General features: G+C 42.1%; 1 protein-coding gene across 2 annotated transcripts; it reads left to right on the forward strand.

Annotated features, from left to right (window-relative positions):
* Positions 1-1,597: 1,597 nt before the first annotated feature.
* On the forward strand, positions 1,598-17,709 carry LOC110493965 (syndecan-2). Of its 2 annotated transcripts, none has more exons than XM_036966108.2 (5): positions 1,598-2,380; positions 12,936-13,038; positions 13,603-13,769; positions 13,939-14,098; positions 14,989-17,709. In XM_036966108.2, the coding sequence occupies exons 1-5, from the start codon at positions 2,321-2,323 to the stop codon at positions 15,150-15,152; spliced, it is 654 nt and encodes a 217-aa protein (XP_036822003.2). In that variant the 5' UTR covers positions 1,598-2,320; the 3' UTR covers positions 15,153-17,709. The 2 variants fall into 2 exon arrangements, with proteins under 2 accessions (XP_036822003.2, XP_090077844.1); XM_090221718.1 differs by having other exon boundaries at positions 1,830-2,380; positions 13,945-14,098.
* Positions 17,710-17,893: the final 184 nt, after the last annotated feature.

Genomic DNA, 17,893 nt, shown 5'->3' on the forward strand with positions numbered 1-17,893 from the left:
CAACAACATCAGCCCTCAGAAGAATCAAGAAAATATCTCCTGTCAGATTACCTACTGAAAGTATTAGCCTGGCTGTATCTTAAATTGCCATTATGCAATTCCACACATCCTCTCTCCTAGCCTCGCTTCCTTCTCAACCATATTGAAGGAGAAGGTCTGGAAGGGGGAACTTGTCCAAGTTCCCCCTCCCCTCCCAGACCTTCTCCTTCAACCATATTGAAAGATAAGGTCCAAGTTCCCCCTCCCAGACCTTCTCCTTCAACCATATTGAAAGATAAGGTCCAAGTTCCCCCTCCCAGACCTTCTCCTTCAACCATATTGAAAGATAAGATCCAAGTTCCCCCTCCCAGACCTCGTCCTTCAACCATATTGACAGATAATGTCCAGGTTCCCCCTCCCAGACATTGTCCTTCAACCATATTGAAAGATAATGTCCAAGTTCCCCCTCCCAGACCTTCTCCTTCAACCATATTGAAAGATAATGTCCAAGTTCCCCCTCCCAGACCTTGTCCTTCAACCATATTGACAGATAATGTCCAAGTTCCCCCTCCCAGACCTTCTCCTTCAACCATATTGAAAGATAATGTCCAAGTTCCCCCTCCCAGACCTCGTCCTTCAACCATATTGAAAGATAATGTCCAAGATCCCCCCAGACCCTTTCCAATGCATTTTGAGATGAATCCAGAAAGAGCCCTAATCATGCAGATTCCTTCATTCTATGATTTACTACTCATCATTATAGCTTTGCATACATTATACAATTTACCTTCCATAGTACTAAACCAGGGTGTTGCCCTAGTACTACACAGCTGATTCAAATAACCAACTCATCATCCAGCTTTGATGATTTGAATCAGCTATGTAGTGCTAGGGCAAAAACAAAATGTGTACCCAATGGGGACCCCAGGACCCAGTTTGGGAAACCTCGGTCTAAACAGATCATGTTAGGACAGCAGTCATGTTATTCTGTGTCTTCAAACAACATGAACCTTTTTGATGCATCATAAAACATGCCTTTGAGCTGTTTTGAATTATTTAATAACATCTCAATTGCAAGGACTTTGATAATAACATTGTCATTCAGGCACATAACTTGAGTGTATGTACGAATCAACTTTCCCCAACAGGGGGAAGCAAAACTGAACTAATCAGACCAAATATTAGATTACATTTGCCACACTGTGAGCAAGGTATAATCAAAGTATTATTTACATGATCAGCTTTATTTTGTTCTATGATCCCGTCACATTATTACATTTGTATTCATATATTGATGTTTTATTTAAGTAAAGTCAATATCCAAGTCTATAGACAACAGTACATCTAAACCACTTGTCTAACTCATTCCATGGAGGGCCGAGTATCTGCGGGTTTTCGCTCCTCCAATGTACTTGATTGATTGATGAATTAAGGTCACTAATTAGTAAATAACTCCACTCACCTGGTTGTCTAGGTCTAAATTGAAAGGAAAACCCCAAAACCCGCAGACACTAGGCCCTCCATGGAATGAGTTTGACACCCCTGATCTAAACATTTGAGTGGCGCCCTCTCATCTCCACTGATGTGAAAACGATAGGTTTAACCAGGGCTCCTTTCCAACCTTGTTCCCGGAGAGCTACCCTCCTGTACGTTTTTATTTCAACCCCAGTTGTGACTAACCTGATTCATTTTACCAACCAGCTCGTTATTAGAATCAGTTGAGCTAGATTAGGGTTGGAGCGAAAACCTACAGGACGATAGCTCTCCAGGAACAGTGTTGGAGAGTCCTGGTTTAGACCTTTCAATGTATTGTGAGGTGTTATGCTACCCCGGAATCCTGCACTGGTGTCAAAAGTGAGATGGGGCTATCATATCCGGATGGTTCATAACCTGTGTCGGCATACTCTACTAGCCTATCATAACTCACTTGTGGCTATGTCAAATTGTCAATTTAAATTATCACTGCACACTCAAGTGAATGACGCTTCTTTATGTTCCAAGTATCTATCAACCAATTATAGAAGACTCTTTCCTAACTACCTTGTTTCCGCAATGAATGTTGAGTTCCAAACTGGCGCATCCGTACATGTAGTAGCGCGTGCTTCCGCTTTTCCCTTTCAGTAGAAAAGTACTAGGAAAACGGGAAATAAACTATTTTATTCGGAGAGAAACATCGAGTGGGGAGGATCTAGTTTTGCTCGTTTTGGAATAATTCGATTGGGAGAGTATAATCTGGGAGAGAGAGTGGCGTCTACAACTGTGAAGATAATTACATATGTTTTGTATGAGCGCTAGCCAATAGATCTATTTTTCGCCACGGTTTGTTCTTTCCAAAGGAATAATGACGAACACTTGGATACTATTGACTCTCGCGGTGGCGACCTGTTTTATGAGTGAAACGGTGAGTAAAGTTGTCAGGACAAAGAAAGTCATATAAAATGTGTTTTGTTATACCTCGCGCGGTAAGGAGGTGCTGAAATGTTGTTTTTTACGGGCTTTGGTTTCGATGTACGCTATTTTGCATGCTTGTCTCACTCGCGGTCTTCATAACCTCAACGAGTCATTTATCTGGCTACTTTTACAAGTAAAGAAGTCAACTATTCCCTTATTTATGTCCTTCTTCCCCTTGTGCACTTCCCATATGACTGAAGTCTTATCACATTGTGGCCCAAATTATAAAGATACCTTTTTACAGTTGCCAGAAAAGCACGTGTCTTGATTAATATTTGTGTAAAACCAAATAGTTTATTTACCGTTTTGATTCCACGGTGGTCAAATGTGATTTTCAAGAGGCGGTGTGGAACTACAGTCGTCTCTGTTCCTTGGTCAAAACAGATTGAAATGTTTCCATTTAACCAGGCTGAGAACACAGGGCATCTCAGTGTTGCCTTTTACACGTGTCCAATAACCTCCTATTGAAAGACACGTTAAACAACTACTGAATTGTCCATCAGTGGAGTTAAAGGCAAGGGCCCTCATCTCTGATTTAAAGTGAATGGGGGTGCAGGGTTCTATAGTTGTGATGGTATCAACCTATGGACATTCTACTAAAGTGAAGGTGGGTGAATGAATGAAGTTATTTTAGGCTGATGTGTGTTTGACTGTGGTGAAGGCTGCATGCCTCACGCTCCCCTCTAACATTAGGTCAGATTCCTCATTTGGAGCATTTGACTGTATTTGGTCCATTCAGGATTTCAGAAACCACCATCGCTCACCCCCCTTCCATTTTTCAGCAGAAAACATAAACACCAGCTCTGAGAGGCAGCCATTTTCTCTAATTCATCACATATTGGACAGGACTCTTCCCTCCATCACTATCCATCTTTTTGTTAATGCGGAAACAGAGAAACTATTGCTCTAGTTATATCTCGATATTAAACAGATGTAACATGTCATCATTGACGATTTGTCACTGAAAGTACTTCATGTACTATATCACTGTCACCATGACATCTGACTTGATTGGTATTAAAGTCAACAGTGAAGAAACATCTGCTGTTTAGATGGAACTGAAATGACTTGTCATATCATCACCAACGTTGTGTAATTGAAAGTGCTTCATACAGATGGCCCACATCAAATACTAAGGCATGGTTGGGAATAACTTCAACAGTATAGAAACATCTAGAGTTGGATGTACTTAAGTCTGAGATCAAAGCTCTAGAAATATGCATGGAAATCCTGAATGAGAAAAGTAATGAAATTACTAGCCTGACAAATAGGATTTCTTGAGAGGATGGAAAATGGTCACATGCCGCAGCTTCAGTACTGACTGCTACTCTCATTCCTCCCCTGCCTCAATTAGCTTAGCAAATGTAAAGTTCTCAGTGAAAACCTGGGGGTGGCTAGGCAGCAAGGCACTAGACGGCTGTGTTGTGAGATGGGAAAACCTTGTGATGTACACACCGTCTGCTCTGTATCTATGAAGCCCTGAACTTGTCAACTGGATAATGAAACTGTGTAGGTTGTTTGGCTCAGATCTGAAGGTCAATAATAAGAGATGTTAGTTTTGAACCGTTCTTGACAAATGTAGCCTATGCCTGAAGATTTAGTAAATGTTTGGACTTCTCTTTGTTTGTGTGGATTTGATTGTACATGGAATTGTGATCATTGCTACTCTGATCATACATCCTAGAGTGAAAGTTAACCTTAATGTAACATTTTTCTAGAATAGCGTGGACCGTGGTCAAATGCAAGATGTTCCATGACGGTGTATGCTGACAGCTTGCTGTGGTGTTATGCCAGCCAACTTTGTTTACCCGGTTGAAAAGCATCCTGAGAGAATACCCCTGTCTGCTCTTTGCTAATAGATGTGACTGGTACTAAATGTTCTTTGCCTTGCGTTACTTCCATATATGGCCATACCGGTTTCCTGAAAACAAAAACACCCACTCCAGATGTTTTTGTACTGTATGTAACTGGCAGACGTTCTCTCAATAGACATTAGTGTTGTTTTTAGAGACCACCGAAGCTGTATGTGAGTCAGAGGTGACGGTCTGGATGTGAAAGACGGTGTGGTGTGATCTGGACTCTGAATCCACAGAAGGACAGACTGACAAGCTGTGATAACGATATCAATGCAAAACAGGAACTAATCGGTTTTATTTCCTTTGGAACTACAATCTCGCACAAGATCCTAAGTGGTGGTATTTTCTGCCTGACCTTAATTTGAGAATATTTTAAATACTTCTTTTAAAATGTTTCCTGTCATCAGGAGGGAGGCCCTCCCCAGTGTTAGTCATGCATGCAGTACACAGGGTAGAGTATGTACTGTCAAACCTATCAGCGCTGACTGGATAGGGCTGGTCTGGGAGTCATGCAGCTTCACATGTAAGTGGATCTGCGCTCCATTGGTATTTCTACTCGTTTTCCCCAGCTCTCTTTCTGTCTCCTTCTCTCTCAACAGTTCTGTAAGAGGCTTGCCTTTTATCTGTCCACCAAAGCTTGTCTGGAATTTTAAACATTTTCTGGGTTGAGCTTGTTGCTGGGTCAAATACACAAGCATTTCAGTACACCTGCGATACACATTTTTAGCAGATGTTATTTATGTGATAAATCAGAACTGATTTGAATACTTGTGGGGTTGAGTTTGTTGCTGGGTCAAACTTGTAGGGTTGTGGTTTGACAGCTTTGTAGTCTTATTTGAAAGGTCTGAGATTCTCCACTTAAGTCACTACCCCCCCCCCCCCCCCCCCCCCCCCCCCCCCCTCTGAAGAATCTGAGTTCCGTCACTTGGGTTAAATCAATTATTTATATTTAGCGATGATTTAAGGGAGGGAAGTTTCTCACAGAGCCTGTGTTGATCTTTCAACACTGGGGATTTTCTTTCTCTGCTGAGGATTTTCTGTGTTTTTGTAGAACACTGCTAAGCATGTCACAGATTTTCAAAGAATTTCACCAGTACATTTGGGATCCTTTTCTAGATCCAGAGGGAGCCTGACTTGGCCCACAGCTTTCAGAACTGAATAGAAAACACAAGTCGAGATTGATATTTTAGTCATTTAGCAGACTCTTTTATCCAGAGTGACTTACAGGAACAATTAGAGTTAATGACCTTGCTCAAGGGCACACCAACCCATTTTTTTCACTTAGTCTGCTCAGGGATTTAAACCAACAACCTTTCGGTTATTGGCCCAATGCTCTTAAACGCTAGGCTAGCTGTCGTCCTGAACCGCTGAGTGTATTCTGTCTCATGCTTCAGGACTAATTCTTCTGGCTCTGGAGTGACTGTAGTTGTAGATCTTCTTGGCATCATCAAGGCCTGAAGAACCTTTGCATAAATAAGCATGTCATTAGTGTTGAACAGGATCATGAAGGCTATCAGATGTGTACTGTAACAACTGTACTTTATACTTGGGACATAGGCCCCATCCTCCTACTGGGATGCCAGAGCACCTCTATGTGAGGCATGTCATTAGTGTTGAACAGGATCATGAAGGCTATCAGATGTGTACTGTAACAACTGTACTTTATACTTGGGACATAGGCCCCATCCTCCTACTGGGATGCCAGAGCACCTCTATGTGAGGCATGTCATTAGTGTTGAACAGGATCATGAAGGCTATCAGATGTGTACTGTAACAACTGTACTTTATACTTGGGACATAGGCCCCATCCTCCTACTGGGATGCCAGAGCACCTCTATGTGAGGCATGTCATTAGTGTTGAACAGGATCATGAAGGCTATCAGATGTGTACTGTAACAACTGTACTTTATACTTGGGACATAGGCCCCATCCTCCTACTGGGATGCCAGAGCACCTCTATGTGAGGCATGTCATTAGTGTTGAACAGGATCATGAAGGCTATCAGATGTGTACTGTAACAACTGTACTTTATACTTGGGACATAGGCCCCATCCTCCTACTGGGATGCCAGAGCACCTCTATGTGAGGCATGTCATTAGTGTTGAACAGGATCATGAAGGCTATCAGATGTGTACTGTAACAACTGTACTTTATACTTGGGACATAGGCCCCATCCTCCTACTGGGATGCCAGAGCACCTCTATGTGAGGCATGTCATTAGTGTTGAACAGGATCATGAAGGCTATCAGATGTGTACTGTAACAACTGTACTTTATACTTGGGACATAGGCCCCATCCTCCTCCTGGGATGCCAGAGCACCTCTATGTGAGGCATGTCATTAGTGTTGAACAGGATCATGAAGGCTATCAGATGTGTACTGTAACAACTGTACTTTATACTTGGGACATAGGCCCCATCCTCCTACTGGGATGCCAGAGCACCTCTATGTGAGGCATGTCATTAGTGTTGAACAGGATCATGAAGGCTATCAGATGTGTACTGTAACAACTGTACTTTATACTTGGGACATAGGCCCCATCCTCCTACTGGGATGCCAGAGCACTTTTATGTGAGGCATGTCATTACTTCTATTCACATTGGTGTAATATTACCATGTGAAAATTATACCAGTCATATAGATTTACAGAATTTTACCTGGATAAGGTCGCATCATGTTGACCTTCAGCGGGAATATGGGCTCAGTGTTTGGGTCATCGGCAAGGACCCTGGCCTTGGTGTCGGCATCTCCCTCCCGACCAAATGCGCCCACGTCGACCATGGTGAAGTGGTACTTTGCATTGCGGCCTGTCATCCGGACTATTGTGAAACATCCCTTGTAGTTGTAGTACTCGTTACCAGAGTTTGCTGGAGCTCGGATCTGAATGCGTGTCCCGTCGACTGCTCCTACACAACTGATAATTCCAACGATCCCAAAACTCTCAGGTGATTTCGGCCCATTTTGCTACTGAGGGATAAGCAACTAAATCTGCCTTCGAGACATGCCAGGTATCCTGCCAAGCTTCGCTGACGATGGCAAAAACGGTTGTTTCCTAGCTTCTAACTAGCATCAATGCTTTTGCTGTGTGCCTGTAATTGCCAAAAACATCCAAAAGTACTGAACATGTCTTCCCCTGTCAATGCTTTGCATAGGTCAGACTAGAGACATATTCTCAATTGTCCCCTCTTGTAGTGATCAGTGGACCAACATGCCATTTTCTCCCTCGTGAGAAATAAAAACAAACGACTAGTAAGAGCAGTTCAATCTCTTCTAATTTGGAGGCAGACATGTTTGCTTTTGTAGCTAGTTAAATCCTGAAAGTAAATTTGTATCTGGAGTGTTAAGATATATATTTTAAACTAATTCTATTTTTAGTCCTTAAAGTAGAGTTAGAAGCATAACACCAGACATGTAGCTAGCTAGTATTTGTAAACGGGCAAATACATGGGATCCAGACGTTTTTAAATGTCGTTGCTAGAGTGAGTGTCTGGGCCCCTCATGACTCCAACTATGAACATGCACGTGATCTACGCACGTAAACAGTGTAGAGGCCTTAAAGCTGTGTGTGTGGTGGCATCACGTCAACGAATACCACAAACTGAGACCGATCCATAGCTTCTGTCTGACCAAGCCTGGGGTGTAGTTTAAGAACTTGTGAAAAGCTATAATTGAGCCTGAATGTAGACACTAATTGCTTAGTAATCCTGTCTTTTGAAGTGATTTCATGTGCAGACTCATTTGCTGTCAAATGAGTATGTCCCAAGGCATACTCTGGCATTAATACAAAGATATTGAGAAATTCATTGCATATCTGCTTTACATTAGCTATATTTTGCACAACTGAACTTTGATTTTCCTTGGCTACTCCTGAAACTCCCACTCATGTCCCCTGTTCATGTCTTGGCTCTGGTAATCCCTGGAATATGACAGTCTCACACCATGATTACCTGGATGGAAAACGGAGTTAGAAAATAATGGATTTTGTTATAAATGATTGTTAGATTTTCTGTTCCCAACTCTTTCATGAACTCTTACCTCCGAAAGCTTCCTAGAATTATAAGATATAATTTTAATATCTGCTGGACATAGTGGTCATTCCAGAGAGCTACTGCCGAAAATCTGCAATGCAGCTTTGATTGAATGTAGTCCTTAACATTAAGGTAATAGTTGGAGTGTGGATCAGCCAGCCCTCACACAGGGTCCCACATCACAGTAAACTACTTCATACTCACACTACTGTGGTGTTCAGTTATCCAAGGACCAAAGTTCATGTTTTTATTTAATCTTCATTTATATAGGTAAGTATAACTTAACACATTTCCTGTTTACAATGATGACCTGTCCCAAGGCATAGACAGCAGTGAGAAAGGCTTGGAGTATAAGAAGCTCTGACGAGTATTGGCAACGTCTCTCTCTTTGAAAGACCACGCTTGACAAAATCATATTTTGTGCTTTCTGAAACTAGCACATGTAATCTCACCATAATTTGGTTGTCACTCTCTGATATAATTTCACAACATACACTACATCTAGTTCTGTCATTCAGGTACAGTCAATGAAACAAATATCCACAGAATGTCTGACTCAGTATTCTGCTCTCCGCCCCCTCCAAGAAGACGTAGAATATCCCAGCCTCATGGCCCTAGTACAACACCTGTGTTTATTGAATCATATGAAGAACACCAGACATGCCTCTGGTCTGAATGGGCTGTATTCATCCTGTTAGTCTCTGCAGCAGTTCTGGTGGAGCGCTGGCATCGTCCAGCAGTTAGTTAATGCTCTTCCTGTGTACTCCTGAGGGGCTGCGAATGTCAGCAGCTGGTTGGACAGCTACTACATCGGCAAGGTCTGTATCCCAAATGGCACCCTGTTCCCTATTTAGTGCACTACTTTTGACTAGGGCCCATCATAAGTAGTGCACTAAATGGGGAATCGAGAGCCATTTGGGACGTAGCCTAGAGCTGCTGTGCCCTGTATGACGCTGAGCCCTCGGCAGATGTGGGTTAATATTGTAACCCACACCTGTAACATCTGTGCTGCTTCCCAGCACTGTGGAAGGAAGCTGGTTACTAGAGAGCTCCTGTACTGTTGGTCCACATGCTGGTTAATGTCTTGGTAGACCTGTTTGGTTGCATTCATGGTGTTGCTGTCATTGGGCGATGCTGACGGACGGTATATATTTATGGGCAGTGTTGCCGGTAGCGTTGGATGTTATTTAATGTGTGAAGGTAAGCAGCTCAGAACATCCTGTTTTCCTCTGGCTGTCCGACAGGGGTATGCTGAGAAACAACACAGCCAGGCCTTCAGGGCATGGAGGAGGACTTTCAAAGGAAATCCAATGTTTTTCATGTTGAGATTACATTCATATCAGGTAGTCATCCTAGATCTGCCTGGAATGCATTTTAAAAAGCCCCATAAGTCCAGTGTTAGCCATATCTTGGCAGGTTCTCTCTTCCCATCATTACAGCTGACAACTATACCTGTGGAGGAGGAGGGTGACATGATTAGCTGACATGTCCCCAGCATTTGTTGCTGTCCTAGCCGCTAATAACAATACCTTAATGATTCAACCATTTAGTAGGGTCTGGCTGACTGGGCTGTTTGGAAGGAGCTAGCTAGTGAGCAGAGGGAGAGAAGAGGGAGTATTTCCTTTTCAGTTGTAGACTTGGCACAGCCTGAAAGCCCAGTCCTGAGCTCTTCAGCTCCCTGCACAATACCTCACTTGTGCTGCTACTTTGGCCCAGGAATGTGAGGCTCACCTTCATATGTCTGACAGCAGTTTGCTTTGGAATGAGAGATATTATTCACCACCACATCGTACTGCTGCAAACATGGTTCTCTCATCGCCTCTTCGCTCTACCTCCCTCTGAAGAGTTGAGGCAGCCCCATATGATGCTGTTGAAACCCCCATAAACCACTGCTTTAGATAGTCTATTCACAAGATGTGAAAGTAATTGATCCTCACATCTTGAACAGTGTATTTTGTCAAGGCATGTATGCTACGTGTGGGCTAGGTGCAAAAACGTTGTTCAGAGTCTAATCATATAGCATACTTTTGTGTGTTCACATCGGCCTCTGGAAAACAGAGCCTGACACAATCTTAGCCTGTTAGATAAAGCCTAACCTAACACTACTATCTAATAAGAAAATGGAATGCCGGCAGCAGGAAAATGGGGCCTTTCAGTAGCTAGTTGTACTCTGTACTGTACCGGGGCCTGATCTGAGTCCTTGACTAATCCTGATCAACAAAGGACATTGGAGGAAATGATTAGGGCTGTTTAACGTCAGTCTGTATTGATGTTGTACTTCATGATTCAGTGGCTGGGCATTCACACTGACTAGACTACTACTGTATGGGCACCGGCTGACCCTGAGAGTCTCCATCGTTCTCACAATGTTATCTCTATTGGATGTTTGGGGTCAACTTGACATTTGTCATAACACTTGACTGCTTCAGAGGCTAAATCAGCTGAGTAGACCTGGGTCAAATACTTTTAAATACTGGGAAGTGTTTTCAGGGCTGGCAAACGGAAGTAGTGTACAGTAGGTATCAGTCATTCATGACTCCATTCCTACTCTTCATAGTGTACATGTGGTCTTCTAGGCTAAGATTGTGTCAGGCTCTGTTTTCCAGAGGCCGACGTGAACACACAAGTATGCTATATGATTAGACTCTGAACAACATTTTTGCACCTAGCCCACACGTAGCATACGTGCCTTGAGCGTTGACACATCACAATAGAACGTACAGTGTCAGAGGGGTCCGTTAACTTTTCTCAAATACTATTGGTCCATTACCATGTCAATCAACGCTTGAATAGAAACGTAGTTTACTCTCTGGATTTTGATGCCAATGCAGTCGCTACAGTCCCATTCGTTTTCATTGCAGCCTCGTTTGAATACCACGGTTATGTATGTATAATGTGTACTAACACCGTTAAGTAGCATGGTGGTCTTGGGAGCACTTTTACACATTGTTTTCCTGGATTACTTTGATCATCACTTCCTCTCATGTTCTGCCTGCTGCGTTCTCTATAGTATGTTGCATAGCAAACAAAAGATGATTCACTGTGTGTGACAGTTTGAAAGACAACTGGAGCACAACACAATGGCATACCAAAGATGTGTTTTTGTACACATGACAATTATTTAAAAAAGAAAATGTCATCCCAGAGGCCAAAAGGGAAGGTCTTTATCTAACTGGGTATTCCCTCTTTTCAACCAGAGCCATTGTTGTGCTCTTTGAAGCATCTCTCCTTCAGTGAGTCTGAAATGACTTGTCCTCTTATTGTGTACTAGGCTCTGCTTCCTTTGAAGCAAGAGTCCTTCCTTTTTCTTACATCATCCTTGTATGTCACTTTTTCCCCCTCTCCTTCACGAACAAAGACCTGAAAATTGAACCAGGCTCCTTAGTGTCAACATTCATCAGAGGAGCAAAAAGGCAGACCTTGACGTGTGTGTGTGTGTGTGTGTGTGTGTGTGTGCGTGCGCACACACACAGAGGGGTGTATCCTTAGTACCTTTGTCAGACGTATTGCTTTTGTGGGGATTTTGGGAAGCACAATTGTGTGGAAACATCACACGTCTTGGTGAGCATCAGTGGCTGTGAATGGTGATTTCCATGAGCCCTGATAGGCTAGTTGAAGAGGTGGCCACCAGGCTACTGTGGTGCGCCAGAGATCTAAAGGAATGCAGGGGGTTGGGAGGGATGACCTAGAAGGATCCAGGGTTCAGAGAGTCAGACTACATGGTTCCATCTGCTCTGAGAGCAGCCTCCTGCCCTAAAAAAAATAGTTTCTGTTTATTCATTCTTCTGTTCACAATAACACTTTGCCTTTGGATTGGATGAGCCAGTCAGACAATGACACCTTCCTGTTTTAACCTGCTCTCCACATGCAGAGGAATTACAGGAAGACTTATACATTGTCTTTGGTTTCTGCTTCAGAAAATGGGAAGATTTGATCCAGGCCTTCATAGCTTCTAAGTGGTATTTCAGGTAATGGGGAGGCTCATGAGACTTCTGCTTATGTTAATTTGCTTGTTTCCCAGGGAACTGTGAGATTTAAAAAATGGATTAAAATTCTCCCAAAATATTTGTCTTGATTTTCTTAGCATGGTTCTTTCAAATGTGTTTTGCTCTTGCGCTTCTAATGCCTGTATAAAATAAACAGCATGGATATCCTCCACAGTGAAAAGTGTTTGTATAATCTTAAGGGCATGAAATCTACACTGGGAGTAGTTTGTCATGTGATCAGTTATTGAGTATTATTATGGGTCCTGGATGCTGATCAAGGGAAGGGGGATACCTAGTCAGATGTACAACTGAAATGTGTCTTCCACATTTAACCCAACCCCTCTGAATCAGAGGTAAGCTGTGGTATATCAGACAATATACCATGGGTATGATGCAAATGCTCTTGTTCTATTTATGTGGAAGTATTTTATAATAGCAATAAGGCATCTTGGGGGTTTGGTATATGGCCAACATGCTAAGGGCTGTATCCAGGCTGTACTCTGCATTGCAGCGTTCATAGCCGTGGTATATTGGACATATACCACACCCCTCAGGCCTTATTGCCTAAATAGCATGTAGAATTCAATTTATATGGTGGAGACACTTTTTCGTTCATCTCTTGTTCTCCATTCACAGATATTGATTTCGGCCCAGTCGGATTACCTGTACCTGGATGACCAATCAGGAGACTCCGTAGACGACGACGGTTACAACTCTGGCTCCGGGTCCGGTGATATGAGTAAGCAATGGTTACCTTCTTCTAAAATATTTCACCCTTGTATCCTAATGTCATTTACATAGTAACCTGAATGCCATGTTAAGGGTTATAGCTGTATGTAAATCTATAATTGTACTGGCTCTACGAAGGTCCTAGACTGTGCACAGAAACCTTTTTGACTTTGGTTAACCTGCTAGGGCACACTGGTACTGCAGGATCACAATGGACCTACGGAGGCGGTGAATGCACAGATGTTTCACATGCAGTCAACCAAGACTATGTTAATTACCCAGCATATGTCATGTAGAGAGACGTTCAATAATGAATGAGTCATTATTTCATATACCCTAACCTGAAGTGATACTGAACCATAGACTGTAATGTACTGTACAAGAACACCCAAACAGATCTGGCTTGCAGTCTATTTCTGAGTCAGTATGACAGGGGTTGTGACGTTATTGGTCGACTCATTATGAAAAGTGAATCCATTAGCATTGTTGTGATTTGTTGTTTATCATGTTAGCCCTGCCTGCAAACCACATTTCTCTTTGGGGTCAATACATTTGAGATTCTTTTCCTCCTCAGTTATCGGTGAGGCCACTGAGCCAGTCAAAGTGAAAAGGGTGTTCGGCGCTCCTGAAGCAGAGCCAACCCAGGACTCTCTACCAGCCCTTTCAACCACAATGGAGATGTTGACATTCACTGACCTGAGCACAGAAATAGCTGAGACGGAACCGGAGACCAAAACAGAGGTATGCCTCTCTTTTTAACTGACTTTAGTGTGGGCCTTTGAGCCAGTAGTGTGGTTGTTTCATTTCGCCTCGCACTGTTGGCATGGCAAGGACTTAATAGTATCCCTGTGGTTTTATAGTTGCTGTGAAAATCTAAATGTATCTTTCTCCCTCTGTCTGTGTGTGTCAGACCCAGGTCCCTGAGCAGTCTCTGGACGTGACAGAGGAGGCTGTTATCAGTAGTGAAGCTCCTCCCAGCACCACTGGTGCTTCCGGGTTGCTGTACGAGGCAGACGCACCCTACGATGTACACTCTGAAAACCTATTCCAGAGGACGGAGGTGCTAGCAGGTATGTTCTGGTTTTTGTTTATTTATTCAGGAGATCGTATTGACATTAACGTCTCTTTTTCCAATGAGACCTGAACATAATGAAAGCAATAAAATATCATGAGACAACATATGTTAAAAATCACACAAAAAAGCGATACACAATACGATAATGATTCATCAAAACAGTCATCTGAAATCTATCAGTTCCAATTGAAGAGATCATTTTTCAATACAGCCCAGAATCAGAGATTGGATCTGAAACATGGCCTCTCTTAAATTGGGTAACTCTAGACTTTGCTTTCAGAATCAATAAAAACAGACTCTTTGTCTTGTCGTTTGATAGCAGAGGGAAGGAGACTGAGTCAAGCAACCAACAACACTTCGGGATTGTTTTACAATGAAAGCATGTTATGAATGAAGAGTGTAATTGTGACTCCTCCTGAGTCGGCTCCGTCTCATATTTGATTAGTCCATTGATCTTAACTTTGATGCACTAGACTGCAGCTATCAGGGTGCTTTTCCCCATTCATTTCTCAATGTGAGTTGTTGCCAAACATTTGATACAAAACAATCATAGTTGCCTCTTAATTGTTCATCCACGTTAAGAGAAGGTAATGCGGTTACATTTACTTTGCATTTTAGTCATTTAGCAGACGATCTTATCCAGCGACTTACAATTAGTGCATTCGTCTTAATATAGCTAGGTGAGACAACACATTTGTATAATTAATTGGGTTGGGGTAATTACCTTGCCCCACACACAATCTGGTAGAGGTCTGTCATATCTGATTGGACTGTTATTAACACTTTATCTTCTAGCAAGGTTCCACTGTTGTCAACACCAATCACTTGTATTGAATTATTGATCAATAAGCATCTTCTGACGTTGTTCTTCTCTTCCCCCCACAGCGGTGATAGCTGGCGGGGTTATAGGTTTGCTGTTCGCCATCTTCCTCATCCTCCTCCTGGTCTACAGGATGAGGAAGAAGGACGAGGGGAGCTACGTCCTCGGAGAACGTAAGGCCCCTAGCTCAGCCTATCAGAAAGCCCCCACCAAGGAGTTCTACGCCTGAAACACAACCACCGTCACTATGAGGAGAAACCTCTGGAGCAACATAAAGACGAAGGCTGTGTCCCAAATGGCACCCTATGCCCTCTATAGTGTACTTACTACTTTTAACCAGTATCTGTGCACCATATAGGGTGTCATTTGGGATGCATACAAAACATCTCATACAGCAGGGTCCTCCTCGCATGCTGTTGGTTGAAATGGTATTGAATGAGGAAGTGTTTCAAGGAGCTTTTTCATATAGCAAATATATACTTTTCCTTAATGAGGCCAAACAGGGCTATTGTAAATGTTTCATATTGTGGATCATTAGAACGGTTGGAGAATTTCCTTGTCATGTGAGAACGTGAAACATATTCATAGATGGTCATGGACTACTTTCTAACTGTAGAGGTACATATTTGGAAGGAAGGAAAAACAACTTTTTTTTAAAAAGGTCACTGAAATAAAAATGACAGAATATAATTGTCCTATAGCTATTCTATTTTTGATTTTTTTCATAGCATGTCCAAAGTTGTTGTTTTTCATTAACTTATGTTTTTCATGTCGAGGTGATGTAATGTTTCTAGTCTCAAAGCAATCTGGTCTCCAATTTAACTTGGATGAAAACATTTTGTTTTGCTTTGTTATTATGGTATTTTTCTTGTCATTGTGTGAAATGAATTACAGGATTCCATAACTACCCAGTGTCATCTCACCAAAGCAAAGGACATTCCCTTCTAGTAAAACATTACTGATATAAAGCAGTGTTTACCAACTCCAGTCCCCAACAGTACCCATTTTTGTTGTAGTCCCTGACAAACTTGCCTGATTCAATTTTAGGGCCTGATTAGTTGACAAGTTGAATCAGGTGAGTTTGTTTGGGGCTACAACAACGTGTACTGTTGGAGGTACTCGAGGCCTGGAGTTAAGAAACACTGATTTGAATGGTACTCTTAATGGCAGGGGTGTAAAACTCATTTCACGGCGGGCCTAGTGTCTGGGTTTTTGTTTTTTCTTCTCAAGACCTAGACAACCTGGTGAGGTGTTTACTAATTAGGGACCTTAATCAATCAAGTACAAGGAAGGAGTGAACCCTCAGACACTCAGCCCTCCGTGGAATGAGTTTGACACGTGCTTTGAGGAGTGCACAGGAGGTTGGTGGCACCTTAATTAAGGAGACCGGCTCATGGTAATGTATCAAACACATGGTTTCCAGGTGTTTGATGCCATTCCATTTACTCCATTCTGGCCATTCTTATGAGCCGTTCTCCCTCAGCAGCCTCCACTGCTATATGTACTCTGTGTTCCAGTTTCTGTTACCCAAAATATAGAGTAACCTTTTCAGTAGGTTTCACTATTAGGTCCATTAATTTTCTCCTCTGATCATAATGGTATTTTAAGACTTGGGTGTTTTTATAAACAAACCTGCAAAAATTTTCTGACTGATTTATGATATAAAAGCTGATTTTCATTTATCTGCAGCTTTTAAATGATGACTTGCAAGATATGGGGAACTAATGCTAATGAACAGTCCTATGCGCTCAACTCTGTTCAGTTGACTTTGTGTTGACTTTAGTACAGTGATTTACTCTAGCCACAGATGGGACACCGGACGTCTCTGTAATATCCGTTTCAACTTTGACTGAAAATCTGTCATTCGAAAGTCCAGGGTGCTATCCCAAATGGCACCCTAGAGCCATATGAACACTGGTCAAAAGCAGTGCACTAAATAGGGACTAGGGTGCTATTTGTGATGTAGTCCCAGTGAACAGGACATGGTGTACCTTATTACTTATCTGTTCCCCCTCTAGCATCTGTAAAGAATTATGAATGTCTACAATAGAACAGACGGTTCCTCTTCCCTAAAAAAAATAACTTCTATGATCACTGGGCTGATGTTTTTCTCATGGTACGTCATTATTGAATAAAGGTACTTACAGTAAGACTTTCCTTGGACTTGGAACAGTGTTTTTGCCATTTATCACATGTAACACAATGTCCCCATTTATTTAGTTGCCTTTTAGGCCTGACTATTCTAAAGGTAGACTCAGCGAAATGATGTAGATGCATAAAGTAAAACTGCATAGTGGGTCAATTTCCACAACTAAGAGCGTTAGAGCGCGAGGCTAAACTTCTCTGCTGTTTTGGTCCAGTGGCTGCCATATTGTAAGAGCGGGCTGTGACGGAAACCCGTGTGCAAATACTGAATGTGTGACAGAGTGAAATCTTGCTCATTGAAATATCTGCAGTGCTGCTTGTGCAACACAATTTCGCTGACTACCTTTAGGTCAGTGGTGCATCTGTATAATGTCTGTACTATAATTTATATATTAATTTATATTACATATTTGAAATATGTTCAAGTATATTCACAAATGTTTTAAGCCTTTGAAGTGCCTACCATTCTGAAAGTCTAATTTCTTTTTTTTACTGTTTGGGACAAAAGATGTCTTCTCAGTGGCATGAAGTAGTAGTCACGAATATAAGCACAGGATACTGATGGCAACTTAGTGTTACAAAAGCAGTGTTGTATGTTATGATGGGAGACACTACTGAATAAACAATGGCTTAATATTAAATAGTCATCCAATGTGGTTTCTTCTCTCTTGAGTTGGTTGTATTTCTGATAAGGCTCCAACATATGTCTGTGTTCTTTTGAATTTTGACACTGTTACAAAGTAAATGTAAGAATATAACTTGCAGCACAAATACTATATGTGGTATCTCAGATTTTATGTGCAAGCAGATATAAAATGTAAAAAA

Source organism: Oncorhynchus mykiss, chromosome 3, assembly GCF_057628025.1.
Source record: "Oncorhynchus mykiss isolate SJ-2025 chromosome 3, ASM5762802v1, whole genome shotgun sequence".
Lineage (NCBI taxonomy): Eukaryota > Metazoa > Chordata > Actinopteri > Salmoniformes > Salmonidae > Oncorhynchus > Oncorhynchus mykiss.